The sequence below is a fragment of the Denticeps clupeoides genome, chromosome 5 (genome assembly GCF_900700375.1).
Source record: "Denticeps clupeoides chromosome 5, fDenClu1.1, whole genome shotgun sequence".
Taxonomy (NCBI): domain Eukaryota; kingdom Metazoa; phylum Chordata; class Actinopteri; order Clupeiformes; family Denticipitidae; genus Denticeps; species Denticeps clupeoides.
This window is the reverse complement of record NC_041711.1, coordinates 9436546-9453961: the sequence shown is the minus strand read 5'-3', so window position 1 is coordinate 9453961 and position 17416 is coordinate 9436546. Positions and strand designations below refer to the sequence as shown.

The following is a 17416-nucleotide window of genomic DNA, read 5'->3' as shown; positions in this document are numbered from 1 at the left end:
GACAATATGAGCATTACTTACATTTCAGCATGAAAGGTAGCCCAACGTAACAGCGGTCTACACACTGCAAACTGGCATCAAAATAAATATTTGCAACCTATAGGGGGAAAAAAAATAAATAAAATGTCCAAGCTTGTGATAGCACTATTGTGGCCTTTACAACTAAAAGCAGTTCCCTGAATTTCAACAGCGCTGAACACACATTTAAAAATTATTTCACCAACTTGTCATCTTTTTGGTTCAGTTCACTGCTTAAAATTACCATTGAAATAAACATCTCAATACATTTTTAATATTACACCATGAGTTTCATAATAATAATACCTTGGATTTGCGTTTGGGCTCCAGCTCATCTCTGCTGTTTTTGAGCCTCTTGTGGTAAAAGCGGGGGTCCTCTGTTAGGGAGCCCATCTGTTGCACCTTCACCCTCTGAGAGAATGAGCTGCTGACGCTGAAGCCCTGATGAACCACTTTACCCTGATATCACACAGGCAAATTACTGTGTATATCCATATATAAAAAAGCATATAATCCACAAAGGTACTGAAATTCTATATGAATCATTCGTCATGTTTAATTCAAGCAGGTATAGAACTAATCCTAAGCTTAAATGGGACCAAAACCATCTACCATCTTCTTGTCAACTTACTGCCCTGATTTCCAATGCACTATGGACTACATTACAAAGATTAAATAAAAAGTCATATGCAAATAAATGGTGTAGTTAGTTGATATGCTGTGGTTCTTACTGGAAATGACGGTGGAAGGATAATGTGCTTTGGAGAGCTGGTCAATGTGCCCACTGCTATGAGGGCTTTCACTGGAATTGTTAATATCTGTGGAGAGAAGGGGGAAACACACACACATAGGGACAGTAAAACACTGTTTTCTTCTGGGAGGCATGCTGAAAATTCCATTTTGTTTAAGAGAACTCAACGAAACATTTTGAGCTCTCCAAGTTGTGACTGCCCACAACTCATTAAACAATTAAAAAGCCTGGTTGGGTGTACACACAGCACAGCAACTCAATCATGTGATCAAGAATGGCCTGATTCAGGACAGGAATGGCTGCACTTCAGTTGCATTAAGAATATATCCTGAAACCAGTATGTTGACTAAACAGTGGCTCAAGCACAGAGCAGAGTGACCAGTACGGACCTCATAGTCTGTTGTTATATGCACAGCTCCATCGTAGAAGCCCTCGAGGTTCTTCGCAACAAGCGTTACTCTGAAGGCAGCGTAGTAACCTGAGGCTAAAATTACCTGTAAAAGACAGACATGGAATACTAGTTTACAAACTTTTATTCTATTATATATTCATTTTTAAATGATCACCAACCAACTGATCAGGCTAATTAAAATATTATGCATTTTCATTCTGCCATCTCTACCACCTTCTGTTATTCTATCTTTGCTCTGACTGCTGCTGCTAATGCCTTACAGTGTATGCACAAGACAATATTTGCATAAGCTTGAGCAGGTATTGCAAAGCAATAAATCAATCAAGGTGTGCATTCATATAGATAACACTGCAGCAGAGGCTGCATGGTTGAAATATTTATTGTATTGTTCCAAGAAAAAAAGTGGTTCCAAGAAAATCTAATAACTCCCATGTTACATACTAGGCAATAAATGCATAAATACATTACTAGGCTTTCATGCAGGTAGAGTACAGGTGAGAATTTGAGAATCGCATGAAATACTTCATGACTAAATCAAGATGTTGAGTGTGTCATTGGCTGTTGCAATCCAATTCTTTTCCTACAGGAATTCAGGTTTGATTAGACATCAAAGAACTAGTATTATCATTGACTTGTTCCAATAAAAATAAAGTTGGTAACTATTATTGCTGCATGCTTATGATTAGGAGTGTTGAAATTAATCGTATAATCGATACATCGCAATGCAGACATGAACGATATCATAATGACACTGCTTGGTGATTCTCGTCGGCATAAAAATTCTTGTTAAAAAGTAGTGCCAGTGACTGTGGCGGCCTGTTCTACAGAGTACAGGGTAGGAGTTTCATGCTGTGCGGCACCTGCCGGGTATATCATCAGTCTTTGGAGCAGCCGACTGGGGTTTGAATCCCGGCTTAGTCAACCTTAAAAAAAAAAACAGAGGCAGTGGTGGCCTAGCGATTAAGGAAGTGGATCTGTAATCAGAAGGTGCCATTGAGGAAAGCACCGTCCCCACACACTGCTCCCCGGGCGCTTGTCATAGCTGACCACTGCTCACCAAGGATGATGGTTTCAGAAAGGAGGAAAAGCTGATGTCCAGTGTGTCCAGAGATCTACAACACGACATTATTGTCTTACCGGGAGTTTAGAAAAACATGCATAATTTTTTTGCGCTGAGCCCCGCTGACCCCTACTTTCTCCAATGAGCAGAAAACTGGTCTGTGATCAGTCCGGGCCCATCTGATCCAGGCGTGACTGATTCTATGCTGTGACTGAGTTGATAAAACACTGAAAAACTAGCATTTACCTGTTCACTGTTGATTTGTAAGACAGTTGAACAATAATATCAGTTCAATTCTTTAACTTTTGTCACTACAGTGAAATTAGACATTTTGAGACATTTCGCGTTGTTAAGGGCAAATTAAAGCGTCCGCACAGGTGTATTGTATTTTAGAACATCATGTGACCATGTATAAAATGTATGGGCTGCATTGTGATGCATTGATATCAAGGCACTGATTATCGTAACTGAATCATGAGACCAGTGAAGGTTCACACCTCTTCTTATGATAAACCAAAAAAAATAAAGGTTAGAAGATGGAACGACTCTTACGGTTTTCTGTGAGGATGCAGTTGTGAATTGAAGCTCTCTAGCACGAATCAGCGCAGTGCTTCGGTTACCCCTCTCGGCCCTCAGCAGCTCCATAGATAGGCTTTCTCCTGTCACCAACCATGGCCGGATCACCAGCTGTGGGTACATAAAAACTGGACACTTATTTTAAAGCGGGATAATCACGGACCTTGAGCACAATGGCAACAAGTTATGCTTTAGTAGACCTAAAACCCAACGTCCACAGGTGGGGCTTGTGCTCTAGCCAAATACCGTGCAGCACATTTGGCAAGATTGGCAAATTTGCCACTGGCGCCCTGTGCTCTTCACAGATGAAAGCAGATTCCCACTGAGCGCATATGACAGCGCATATCTGGGACACCATGTCTCACTTAGTCCACCAACGCCACGTTCACCACAGACTGTCCAGGACTTCAGGGATGCTTTAGTCCATGTCTGGGAGGAGATCCCGCAGGAGAACATCCACCACCTCATCAGGAGCATGCCCAGGCATTGTAGGGAGGTCATACAGGCACGTGGAGGCCACTCACACTACTGAGCTTCAACCTGACTTGTTTTAAGGACGTTACATCAAAGTTGGATCAGCCTGTAGTGTGTTTTTACACTTTAATTTTGAGTGACTCCAAATCCAGACCGCCATGGTTTGATCAATTTTATTTCCACCAATAAATTTTGTGTGATTTTGTTGTCAGCAAATTCAACTATGTAAAGAACAAAGAATTCATTCCATCCATTCAGATGTAGGATGTGTTATTTTGTGTTTTATATATGCACACACACACACACACACACACACACACTCAAAGATGTGATACCTCAATAGGATTACTGTTGATGACAACAAATACAATGCTGCTTGTGTCTGTAGCACTGAGCACACTGAAGTCCATGAGATGCTCATCCAGACTGGGAGGCAGAACAAGTGGCTGATTAAGATGGAGAAATTAGAAGAATTTAGAATATATATACATAAACAAAAAAAAAAGTGAGAGAGATTAACAAAAGCACAGACTTACCTCCAGGAAGCCAGTGTAGGCCCGTACGGGAAGGTTAAACTTAGAGGCATTGGTGACCAAGAGGATGTTGCTGTCTATGTGGATAGAGGGCCGAGAAGGGCGGAAGTGCAAGGAAAATATATATCGGGACTCGTGGGCAGGAATGAGAACGGGCTCACTGAAGTTCAAAACCTAATGAATCAGAAGCAGGATAACAATGAGAGAATAATGACAAGTCATATCAGCAGAGATCCATTTACACAAAGCCTTACACACACATGACAAGCCTGCCACACAAACAAAGGAGAAATTAATTTGACCAATTATCCTCACAATTCAACTCACTTTGAACATAGTCTTTGCCTCCTCTGGCAAGGAGATGTCATGAATGAGGATGTGGAAATTAAACATGTTGGTGAGAACTATAGGTCTCTCCATAGGATCTGGGGGACTGTCTCTAATGTGGAACAGGGTGACCGTGTGGTCAAACCCTAAATACCTGGAACAACACAATATCAACACATGCAAATTTAGGGCAAAACTGATTTTTTATCATTTTAAATGTTATTATTTAATTAGTTACAATAATAAATAAGTATATATATATACCCTTCTAAGACTTCAGCTTGATATGGTATTTCAAGTTTGGAGTAGCTTTTCTCTTTTGCCTTCACTGTAATTTTACCAAGAGCCTGTGATGGCCTTTTGACCTTTGATGCTTGAAAGATAAAAGTAATTTAGAATTAGCTCACAATGTGTCAGTAAAAACCAGAATAAGCATAACCCAAAGGGATAACTGGTGCAAAGGATAAAAGATGCACTAGAGTAAAACAAAAATTTAATAAATATATATTTTTAAATGTACACATCAAATAATACTTACGATCAAAACTAATACTTGCAACTTTGGTGTATTTATTCTCGCCTGCTTTAAGCGTGATTTGCTTGAATTCTACTGACACTGCATCATTTGATGGTGTTGGCCGTACACTCTGTAAAATTTTGACATTTGATTAAAAAAAAATAAAAAGCTACAAACAGGGCAGAATGGTTTGTGGGAAATAAGCAAATATTAATTAATATTGTGACATAGTATTGCCTAAATTAAATTTGAAACACCAGGTAATTTATATGATCTACAAAATAATCTAATTGCATTTTATTGATTACAAAAAGGTTATGAAAAGTCAAACTAACAATACATTACTCACAGTTATTGGTACATCTTTTGATCCAGAATTTAGAAGATGTAAATTTAATTGCTTTGGTCTATCTGTGGAAAAAACAAAAGCACAAATTTAAAATGCAGCATCTCCTGCTCCTATTAACTGTATGAGTACCACCAAAAAAACTTAAATACCACATTATAACAACAACAACAACAACATTTATTTCTTATATAGCCCAAAATCACATACAGTATGTCTCAATGGGCTTTGACAGGCCCTACAGTTGACACCCCCCACACTTGACCCTTCTGCACACAAGGAAAAACTCCACACAAAAAAAACTCTAGGAGAGAGAAAAAAGGAAAGGAAGAAACCTTGGGAAGGAGTGATACAGAGAGCGACCCCCTTCCAGGGTAGAGTGAGCCTGCAAATGGTGTCAGTGCAGGGTTTGATATGATATAATGAGTCCTACAGTTGTAGGGTTGGAGAAGTAATTTAGACAATTCTTCAGAATAAATGGAAGTGTTGGGGAGAGACATTAACATGTAACCAGAGTTGGGTTGAGTAGCCAAATATTTTACTCAAGCATGGGAAGCTTTTCTCCAAAATAATACAATACAAGAAAAAAGCAGTCATACAAAAAATTACTCAAGAGTACACAAGTATGTAGTGGTAAGATAAGTATCAATTAACTGATGGACTAATATCTTATTTAATAAGACATTCTTTTTTTTAGAAATGATTTATTCAAACAGAACAAATATAAATGTGCCAATTCTGGTATTTCCTAAATTTGTACTTAAAGTTTTAATTAAGTAAAAATGTATTTTCCAAAAAGTTACTCAAGTACTCATAACTGATATAATTATGCAAATGGAAGAAATATGTTGCCCCATAACATTCAGAGGTTGACACAAGCCAGAACAGTGTTTTTCTCATCTGTGATTTAAATTTTTTTTTAACCACATTATTATTTATTTTTATTATCTCTAACAGCCTGGGTTTTTGGCTTCTCTGTGATCATAAATTATTTGATTAAAATAATAACAATAATCTCTATAAATATAATCTCGCTCTATATTATATATATAAGGAAATTGCTTCTCTACTTTTAACCAATCACCCTTGGTGAGCAGTGGGCAGCCATGACAGCCTTCGCTCAGTGGCACCTCGGTGGATCGGGGATCGAACCGGCACCACTGCCCATTTTACAAAGTGGACATTTTACAAAGATAAAGGAAAACATATCTATTTTGAAAGACAACCCGAGTTGAGCATATTGTTACAGCCCTAATATACAAATCTCTTTATTAAAACAAATAAAATGGGACTACAATGACATGTCACATACCTTGAGATCTCAGCATACCAAAGTCTAGCATTTCTATGGAAGAGTATATGCCAGGTGCTGAAGTAGTTTTGATTAAGGGGGAAAAAGAAAACAAGCATACTGTAATGTTGGTTGAGACAAACTGAATTATACAACCGAATGACATTTCCAAGTGATCAAATAAGGAAAATAGTAGCACACTACTAAAACAGAGGTAACAAGTTACTTGAGTTGTGTGATGCAGATTTCTCGGTTTTACTTTAGCATACATTTGATTGGGCTTTCACGATACAGTTTCTGATTCATTAATATGAGCTGACCTGAGGTGACCTCCACTTCAACAGGGAGTATGATGAACTGGTCCTCCTCTGAGGCATTGGTTTTGATGCGGATGAAGGCTGTGTGGTTGTCAGCATCTCGAGATGAGAAACTAGCCCTCATCACCCCTTTTGTCTCAAAGGGTGGAATCTCCTGAGGATTGACAGTTATAGTGAGCTAATAGCAATATTTAGAGAAAAGAATTCTATGAAAAATTCATGATTGATCTATGAATGTGATACATACCCATAGTTTTCGAGTCCCTCCTTGCTGACCCGTGGGCAGCTCTAAATGCAGGTCCCCTCCACTGGAGTACATTTCCACAACCTGAAGTTAAAAAGAAATAAAACAAAAAAGGGAGGCTTTCAAACTAAGGAGAGGTGCAACAATGCCATTTGGGAGCAATTGTAACACTGCTCCTCTAGAACACATAACTGACATACTACTTCATTCTAGCAACATCCAAGGTATGCTGATGTAACATTCAGGAATGGCAATATAAAAAGAATAATTGATTTTAATTACAGACAGGTACGTTGTGGATGTTCAGATGTGAATGTTCTGGCATGCAACAATGAATCACTAAATGCTTTGATGTAAAGGCGGAGGAAGTGATTTCTCACCTGCAGGGGTTCACTATATGGGTTGTGGATGTTTATGAGGGGGGAGAAGCTGCTGTTTACTGGGACCCGGGCCCCTATGAAGGGCCGAAGTCTGTATGGATTAGGTATACCCACCCCAAAAACCTAAGTGACACAGAAAAGCACGCAAGTAAGATTGACTGAACTAAGCACTCTTGACGGCAACTTGTGTGTGTACACAGACACCAACCTGGTATGTAAACACTCCATGATGCGATGTATTAATAAATAAAGTATTTTCTACATTGCCTACTACTCTAGCTAGAAAGACCACATCAAAAGATGTGTTCCCCCCAGGAGGAATGATCTGTAATGAAAGAACAGCTCACATTTATAAATGACCATAACCAAAGAGATCAATACAATAATTACAGAACACAATTAATAAAAAAAAAAAATAATGTACTTATAATAGGATTATTGTTGCTCTGAGTGTTCAAAGCTATAAGTAAATGTTTAATTATTCATAACATCACCAAAATTTCATTGACAAACTTTTACCAGCGTTACGGTGATTTGTTCAGCAAAAGTTAAAATCACCAGAACTTTTTTAATCTCTGAGAATGTATAACTGTGTAATTAAAAATCCATCTATAATTACACTATTTTCCAGTTAACACCATGTACTTACCCTGTTTTGAAAGAAAGAAGCATGAAAATGAGCTGTTGTAGCTGATATTGATATTAAACTAATTTCTTCTGAACTAGGGTTGTGCAAATAAACTTTTTCCATTTTTGGCATTCCCACTGGCCTGGGGGAAAGGAAACAGAAATCAACGTTCCACTCAAAACACCAGTTCCCACTGAAATGTCCACACTATATGTATAGCAGTCTCGGTATTAAGGATTATGCAGCATTCAATAATTAAGTGTCTCATCATAACTTAAATATGAGCTGGTGTTACAGAATATAAGGGACATCCCTATTGGACATAATATTTATTTTGAAGTAAGCCAGTTGCACATTGCAGTAAGCTAGAATGAGGTGGAAGGCCTTTCCACACAAATTCCCTTTTCACTTTTGCAGTCTTTTAAGAATCCTGTAGAACTGGTGTGGTAAGAAACAAAAAAGAAAAAAAAAAAAAAAAAAAACCCCACCCGCACTCTATCAGGGTTCTAAGCGTGTGACCAATTTGGTTGCACATGAAATCTGAGGTCACACCGGTGTGTCTCCATACGAAGGCCCATATCGTATTCTAAACCAATCAGAGATTGTGAAGGGTGGGGCCCACCTCTGATTGGCTTTGTTCCAGATTAAAGTTAGAGCAGAGCCAGACAAGTACAGCTTTTCAAAAACCCGAACCCGACATTATTGTGACAGCACATGTGAGCCAAACTGACTATACCAACATGCTTTGAGCACATTACAAAATTGCTTTTGTAATTGGCATAGATAAGCCTCCAATTCACTGCCACAGCATTAATTTTTATGCTTTCTGCAGTGTATGAGTTTTCACCCTATGAATGCACAGGAGACTCACTTAATCAGACGAAGATTCAACAGGATAAACTCCAGAATATCCAGAACCTCAAGTCATAAAATCTTGCTTTTTTGCCGCGCCATCATAGTTCGGTCTTATTTCAGAATGTACAGAAAGCGCATTTTGCCTGTAATTTTGGGACGTGTTTATGTGCATGACTTTGCAGTTGTGTTTTGTTTAGGTAGTTATGATTTTTGTGTACCTTTAGTCAAGATGCTCCATGTTGAGACGATATGTGATATGTATGAAATGGTCCATGTTTATAGGTGTTAATATTGCGTGCACTATGCTGCCCCCAGGGGCCTTTGTTTGACCAACTGGTTGGTCAAAAATTTGGTGCACCTAACTTTTGTGCTGGTGCTAACTTTTGTCTAGAGCCTGATTTCATTATAAAGAATGAAATTCTATTTTTTGAGTTTACAATACCAAATGTTACAATACCATGAGGCTTTTTTAGTTTCAAACAATTATGGGGCATCATTATGCCTGGGGTACACACCAGAGTAGCACTAACTAACCGTATAAAAGTATTTTGAAAGTTTATGTAAGTGTATTCTCTTTTATTACAAAATGTGTAATGGTATGGTCTGCAATTATTTTTGTTAATAAAAGGATGATAAAAAAAAAAAAAAACATAACTTTTGGATTAATTTAGATGGCTAAGTAGTAGAAGCCTCACATTTTGAAGAAAAAAATTTAGATTAGAAATCAGCAAAGAATTACTGATCCATCTATATAATTCACTAGCTGTCATATCAACCACCATCGCCCAAGGTGCAAACACAAGATTGTCCTGAATCTGTTCAGACACCAACACTGCAGGCATTCTAGTAACCGCAAACAAAAAAAGACTGCACTTAGAAGTTCAATAAACCAGCATGAAAAGCAGATACCAGCATGTGGAAAGATCATGGTCCATTTAGAACAGATTACAGCTTGATGTTCATAGCTGACCTCAGCAAAAGCCAAAGCAAAAAACGTAATAATGAAAGCACAGTGGATCAAGGCTGCAATTGTTTAAGGAAATGGAAGAGGAAAATAGCGTGCATGCACAAACAAAGACACAGACTTCATAAAAGGAAGCGTCCAACCTAACAGGAAATGGTCTTATGCAAATATAGCAGTCTTATAACTTTAATAATTACAATAAAGCACTAATAATAGTCCAAGACGATTACTAATACCATAGAATACAGCATTACCATTCCCATAACAAAAGTGGATACCATGTAGACAGACTCACTGATCATACAGTGACTTACTGTTCATGGAAGTCCTGCATGGGTGGTTCAAATCGTATAGGTCTGCAGTTCACCCTATGCAATGATGAGCTGGAAAACAGAAGAAGAGACAGAAGTTGTACCAGAGAAGACACTGGCCTGCCACCCATGATGGCTATTTTCCTGCAGGTGGACCATGGAGCCTGTGAAACATGTATCTCTTTGTTTCTGTGTGTAGTTGTGTGGGAGGGTGTGTGCTAGCTGGCAGATGAACATCAGGGAACGTGTAAAATAGGGCAGATCCTGTCTAACCTGCTTGGTGACTGCAGGTGTCTCATTGCATTTACTCCTACAGTGCTGCCGCCCCGCCCCTTAATAAATTTCACCTGGACAAAGGAATGGGGCTTTTTTCATATTATTAAAAACAATTTTAAAAAGTGGTGTGGCGGACAACTTTTTAAAAATAAACATATATATATATATATATCTTGGAAACCGCTACCAATGAAGAGCGTTTCAATACTGCACAACACGACTGGAGATTTGCATTCAGAGCTCAAATTACTGTAAGACCAGACTTGTGATGAAACTGGAGCTGTGAGGGTCATCTACAGACCAGAAAAAACTGTTAACTAAAATATTGGCTCCAAAAGGAGCCATTTTAAGGGCTAAGCTCAGTGCTTGGGTCAGGGTCACTATGCAAACAAATAACTAAATAAATAAAAAATTGTCTCTGTTTACCTAATGCCTTTTGGCTATCGGTTCATCCTCTGCTGATTATTCACAGCAACATTTGAATTCCACTGTATGTCGCCGTTCTAAAATGCAGTCACTGTGTGTCTTTAATTTGCATTAAAAATAATAATAATGTTTAACTTGCATCACAAATGTTTTGTGATGCAAGAGGCCGAAGCCACATAATACCACAAAAAAACAAAAAGAGGCACATGTTTGCAAGCAGTTTTCTGGACAGGCTGCAACCCCTGCCATGGTTATGACCAGTCAAGATGTCTTGTCTGGCTAAGCTTTGAAGCAAAGCTCTCATTGCAGCTCAGACCTTCTTACAATTAATTAAAAAATATACTAACAACCAGACTGCTGACATAAAAACAATAGTACCCGGACCGGGTACATGTCTGTGCCCAACACTGAAGAAAAAAAAATATTTGGGAAGGAGAAAAAAATAAATAATTATGCATCAAGGAAAGGAAGGAAGTAAAGGAAGTCTCTTCCTGCTGTCTGGCTGATGCCCGTGTCTTATAAAAGTTTCTCAAAGAAAAAAGGAAGGATGGAAGTGCCCAACTTTGGTTGGGTTATACTTTAACCAAAACAATGACAGCGCTACCGTGTCAAACCCTAAATTGCAATGAGGAAGGGATATGTGGGGTAACACTAGCCTATGAACCAGAACCCCACTTACTACCATTATGTCCCTGAGCTTGTCTCACAATTTGCGTTTTTTGTATGTATTGTCAGCAGTCCTTATTTTTCCATTATAATTAATGAGTTCAATTAGCTGCATAATATTAGTCAAAAGAGGAAGCGCCAATGACTCAAAACTCAAATAAATGCAGAATTAGACATTAAATTACAAATTTCCTGTTTGGTCATATAGACGCAACCACATTATTAGATCAAAATAGGCTACTTAATAAAAATCTAAATAATTATGTACTTCATGACCATCAGTTATACATATAACTGTAGTTATATGTAGTTAACATTCTTAGATTGATATCAATTGTCCTCTATTTGATTTGAACTGATTTGAAAACCGCATTACTGATAACTCAAATGGTAAACTGCAAAGTACTGAATTAATTCTGATTAAAAGGCAGAATAAGAAGCACTTTTTATTAATAATTTTAAAAAAATTAATAAATAAACAAAACCAGGAGCTCGAGAGCTTTCCACAGCTTGGCTCTGGCCTCACTGATTGCATGCTACTCTACTGGAATCTCTGCTCTGGGGTTTGCGCAGATAGGGTTACTGGGAGCTAAACATGAACACAACAGGTTGCCTAAATCTAAAAAACCCCTTGGTACACATGTGGCTAAAAACCAGAAAGAGTAGCAGGGAACCATCAGCCTCTGCACCATCTCAGTAAGACAGTTGTCTGTTCCCTCACAACTTTACCATAGTGGCAAGTAATCTGCTCATTTTTATACATTATGCAGCTCAAAATAGAGCAGGTGATATCCTTATCATTTTGTATCCTAATAACATTATAAATGTACATTTAGTACATTTTATGTCATTAGATTACATATATTTGCAATATGGTTAATTTTGGGTGGCAGTAGCCTAGTGGGTAACACACTCGCCTATGAACCAGAAGACCCGGGTTCGAATCCCTCTTACTACCATTGTGTCCCTGAGCAAGACACTTAACCCTAAGTTGCTCCAGGGAGACTGTCCCTGTAATTACTGGTTGTAAGTCGCTCTGGATAAGGGCGTCTGATAAATGCTGTAAATGTAAATGTTTTGTTCTGCTCAAATATCTAAACCAATCATTTGAGCTTTGAATCATGTGGTACAATCATTCCACCGTCAGAAAAGGCAGTTTAAAGAAAGTCACTGAACCCCCTAAATGACCTTGAAATTCACGTATGTAAACTTCTGACCAAAACCTTATTGAATAGAACCGGAGTCAAAATATTGTATGAATACTGGCATGGCATGAAAAAATTATGTGGCATGACTGCACTCGTGTTCACATCCTCGTCAGAAGGATGATGAAGGTTATAGTCGGTCCACAAGCTCAGACCTGTAGCCTACATGTTGCAATTTCAATCATGTGGTTCAAATTCTGCTTTTTTTATTGCCCCGGCATTTAGCCATGACTGTTGAGGCAGATGTCACCCATTTTAAGAGCGGAAACCCAAATAATTTTTTAAATAGAATAGAATAAATGTAACATTATTAAAATTGCAATAATATTAATAATACGTATCAAATTAGTAAGCTGGTAGAAACTTAGTTTTGCTATAAAGCTCATTTTTGCATTGCTTTGGGCAATTCAGGAACAACTAAAGATAACTAATGCAAATTATCAGACACGGAGTGTCACGAAACGCACCTGTTCTGAACACGCTATGTTTTTGCGATGTCACAAACTAAAACCGGCTTTATTTTGCCTATTCATTTTTCTTGCATATCATCCAGACCTAATCTAAAACCAGTCAAACCCATTGCAGGGGTCACTGGCTGAAGAGCAAATAAGAGCAGAAAATAGCTTCACAACGCCAACTCCTGCCACTTCCTTCCTCTGCAGAACGTGTGTGGTGTTAAAATGAAAGCAAGGTTAGACCATGCTCAAACATAATGATGTTGGGTTTAAAAATGAAGTCCAGTACAATTAAAATGATTTCATTATTTTAAGAAATACAGCTAAAAAATTTAAATAAATAATGGATCCTTACCTTTTTTGATATGAACTAAAGTCAATATCAGGTTCTCTCTGTAAAAACACAAAGATTATATATCAGATCACTATGTTTTACACGTTAAGAAAATGTCTACGCTGTATAAGTGTAGGCAAGACATTTTACACACATTACCTGCAAATGGCTTCCATCGGCAAAATGTAGTACTTCTAAGATTGTGTTTGACTGAATAAAAGCTGAAAAGACAAAAATAAAACAATAAGTTTACTGCTTTCATGTAAATTTGGTTCAAAATCTGCCTAAGGAGTAAAACGAGGGGGGTTTCACCTAATTAAATCAGTAAACTGAAAAACAGATGAACCAAACTAATTCTGGAAGAAACTAATCATTGAGTTCCGTTTTGATGCAGATGGACCTCCCTTAAATGATATTAAAATAACTGCTTACCAGTTACACCACCACTATAGATTTTATATGAGTCAAATAAGGGAAATGCAGCACTCAATCAATCTCCAATTTCTGGGATTAATAAAGTTTTCTGATTCTAATAAAAACCTGCAATGACAATTTTGCATGACGTATTTTGGCGCAGCCAATAGAATCCAAGCGGACAAGTTTTCTTTCTGCCACTTCGAAAGACACACCTGAAGTGGGAATGGAGGAAAAGCTGATCTTTCTCCGAGTGTCCAGAATTCTACAACACAACATTATCGTCTTACCGGGAGTTTGGAAAAACACGCATACCCTTTGTGCCAAGGCGCACTCGGTCTGAAAGTGGCTTTAGATTTTCTCCAACGAGCAGAAAAACGGTCTGTTCAGTCACCTCACCTGACGCCACGGACGTCTGAACCAGGTGCTTTTCTATGGAATCATATGTGTGTCAAACTTCTGAAAGTCTCACAAGCGACTCACAAGTAAGAAGAAAATAACGGGCTGTGACGTGATGCACCGATATCGAGGCATTGATCATCGTTATTGAATCGAATTAGGAGATACCTCTAGTCAGAGATGGCAACTTCTGCCATGTTTGCAACGATTATGAAAATGCCTGAATTTGAACATTACCTGAATTTTACCGCCATCATCGATGGCGTATAACTGCCCAGATTTCAGGTGGCAGGCACGTCACCAATTCTCCACTTCGTTAGTTAAAAAGAGCGGACTCATTCGGCCACATTATACCACCTCCCGCAAAATGTTATCTTTAAAAACTGCACGCACACAGGCCCATTGGGGGATCAGGTTGCCCAGCCCGGCCTGGGCTTAGGCGATGGCTGCCGCCACTTGCGAATGAAAATGAGGTGACTGTTGTCCATGGAAACTCATTTCCAAAACAAAGGCACGTCCATATGAATCTGGAAGCACAATGGCTTCCTCTGCACATGAGCGGTAACACGACACCGTAAAATATTTATGCAACGCGTATGAAAATGCGCGAGTGTTTTCCAAAGGGAGCAAATATGAAATACTTTTGTTTTTTCTGCCATCGCGAAAACCAACGTGTGGCAACGTGTTTACCTGAGCGCACACACACATTCAAAAGAGCCATGAAACAGCGGGGTTGCAACATTTTTGGAGAAGTCTAACAGGGGAAGGTGGAGTATGTGAGTGAGATTTTTTTTTTTTAAGCAAGCAGTCACACAAACATTTTGTCTTGAGCAACGCGTTTTGGTTCCTCATTCTGTGCCACCTACTGCTCACACCCATTCAAAACACACAAGAGATGCGGTTCCGTCACCGCCGCTCAACTTGCAGCTTTTGCCCATCGCTTTGATCGCAGCACGGGCAGCACGCAGACAGCGTCTGATATTTATCAGCTCCACGCCAGAAAGGGGAGAAAAAGAACCTCATTGAAGAACCTGTCAAGATCATGCAGGTGGAGAAAACCCTCCAAAACAGACCTACCAGAAACGCTTAAGAGAGCATAAATACACCTATAATACATAATGATATGGCTATGAAAATTAAATAACACATTTGGAGAGCTGACTTGATGTAAAGTAAATAAAATAAAACCGGATCATGGTCAACGATGCCATTATCCCATTACAAAAACGAGGTAATAATATTACATATTAGATTTCGTTAATACTTCCATGACTTTTAAGACGTTTCTTAACGTCTTCCCACAGATTTCATTTCAAATTAACACTTAAAGTTGTTCACAATACAAACTTCTCGATGTCGAGTAGAAAAAAAAACATCCATACTTATACGGGTGAGGAAAGTTTTTTTTTTACTTTATATTTACAATTTTCCAGACTTGAAAGAGAACCCTGCTTTAAATGGATTTAGTTCGGGTTTAAAAGCGCACTTAGCGAGTGGCATGGGACTTGTTTTTTATCATTATTAAAGGGACTGGAGCCCGTGTCTCTCAGCAGCACGAAGTTTCCGAGGAAGCCGCCTCGGCTACTGCGCTGATACCGCATTAACGCGACGGACCGCCGCGTAGAGAACCGAACGAGGGCTGCGAGGCCGCCCTCGGGTTCGAACACCGAGCCCTTGTCCGCCTGACGGTGCCCAGTCCGGCGGCACGCAACTTTCCGGCGAGCCGCGGGGCGGAACAGGGCGAGCTAGCTGGCTACGTGTTTACAGAGCGGCTAGCTAACAGGCTACGTGGCCGAGAACCGCGGCTAGTTACGGGCTGCGCGCCTTTTCGCCGATTGAATAATGCGCTCCGCTACTGCGCTCGATGGCGGAACAAGGACGAGGGTGGAACGTGAAGCTTCGGCCTTCGTTTGGCACCAAAGCGCTGAATGGCCAGCTACTTCGGCTAGCGGGAGGCTAGCGAGGCGCCTAGCTGGTTAATGTCAAGCCGGAGTTCCAGCGCAGGAGTCGCGGGGGGGTGAAAAGGCGCACACCAACCTTGCTTGTTCGCCTGCGCCACCTGAAAGAGTGCGAAGAGTAAAAGGCGGGAGGCACAAAGGCACGCCGCCATCGCCGTCCGTACTACCGGCCTCCGGGAGCTCTGAGTTGGCCGCTGGTGCGCCATGCTGCCGCGTCTGGGTGTCATTACTGGGACGCGCAGCCTGGCGTGCGGATATAAACACCAAGCTGCGGGCGGCCGCGCTGCGCTGCGCTGTCGCCACCTAGCGGCCACATCGTGTGCTGCAGATCCTCCACTGTACCACGTCAACAAGAGGCACCATTCTCTTACAATTTACACCAAAATTACTCATCTGTACTAAATTAGGAATCGGTCCCGGAATCGGAAGGATGCCGGTTCGAATCCTGACCCGCCAAGGTGCCACCGAGCAAAACTGCTGTCACCACACCCTGTACCCTCAGGGGATGGGGTGAATGCAGAGACCCCATTTCACTGTGTGCACTGGGTGCTGTGCTGTCACACGTGACAATTAATCACTTTCACTTAAGCAAAAGAATCATTTCTGCTGATACTACAATTTAAAACATGCACTCAGTCCAGTTACATCAACAGAGTTCCTGTATCGACTGTAATAACTCAAAGTGAACTTTGTTGTCATTCAAGCCATAGAACAAGGGCGCACATCTAAACAATATATATTGTGCTTATCCAACCTCAATGCGAAACTCAAAGCATAGGCTTGGTTACTTCAAATTTACATTTAGCACTGAGTTTGCATTGCATCTTGAAATGTAAGACATGGCAAGGAAAGTGCAATGTTGAATATCTCCAGTTCTAGATGAAACTGCTAAAAAGGTGGCTTTGGTGGATTTTGTTTTCAGTACTCAAACAGATCAAACCAATAACATAAATTAGTATATTGTTAAATGTTTACTACATTTCTGGTTACACAGTTTGAACATTTATCAAAAGGCATTTACAGAATAATTTAAAAAAATCCAAAATGCAGCCATACGCTACTGTAACCCAGTGCTTCAAAGCAGTCAAATAGTTTCATAATATATGTTACAGTTGTTTTAGTTATTAAGATGATTGAACAAGTTGAGTCTAATTAGTGCATTAAATTGTGCTTGTGATACTTCTCATGGTGGAAGAATAGCAAAGACTTCCAGAAGAAAGGGAAGAATAATTGATTTAATTATGGGCGTAGCTGCTTTTCTCCTGGGATTTTCTCACAT

The 17416-nt window shown here is 39.6% G+C and overlaps 1 protein-coding gene across 3 annotated transcripts in view; it reads right to left on the bottom strand.

Moving 5' to 3' along the window:
• tmem131 (transmembrane protein 131) overlaps positions 1–16383 on the bottom strand; it is a 30063-nt gene extending 13680 nt beyond the window's left edge. For 2 of the 3 annotated variants that reach the window (XM_028981817.1, XM_028981818.1), the window contains exons 1-21: positions 16217–16383; positions 13526–13587; positions 13388–13425; positions 10008–10076; positions 7896–8016; positions 7455–7571; positions 7247–7369; positions 6870–6950; positions 6626–6776; positions 6327–6383; positions 5018–5079; positions 4690–4798; positions 4416–4524; positions 4152–4305; positions 3828–3998; positions 3627–3737; positions 2794–2928; positions 1159–1263; positions 750–836; positions 325–477; positions 22–97 (exon numbers count right to left, since the gene is read on the bottom strand). In XM_028981817.1, the coding sequence (XP_028837650.1) occupies positions 22–97; positions 325–477; positions 750–836; positions 1159–1263; positions 2794–2928; positions 3627–3737; positions 3828–3998; positions 4152–4305; positions 4416–4524; positions 4690–4798; positions 5018–5079; positions 6327–6383; positions 6626–6776; positions 6870–6950; positions 7247–7369; positions 7455–7571; positions 7896–8016; positions 10008–10076; positions 13388–13425; positions 13526–13587; positions 16217–16364 (2239 nt within the window). In that variant the 5' untranslated portion in view covers positions 16365–16383. The remainder of the gene's footprint in view (positions 1–21; positions 98–324; positions 478–749; positions 837–1158; positions 1264–2793; positions 2929–3626; positions 3738–3827; positions 3999–4151; positions 4306–4415; positions 4525–4689; positions 4799–5017; positions 5080–6326; positions 6384–6625; positions 6777–6869; positions 6951–7246; positions 7370–7454; positions 7572–7895; positions 8017–10007; positions 10077–13387; positions 13426–13525; positions 13588–16216) is intronic. The other variant, XM_028981816.1, reaches the window with a different exon arrangement.
• Positions 16384–17416: the final 1033 nt, after the last annotated feature.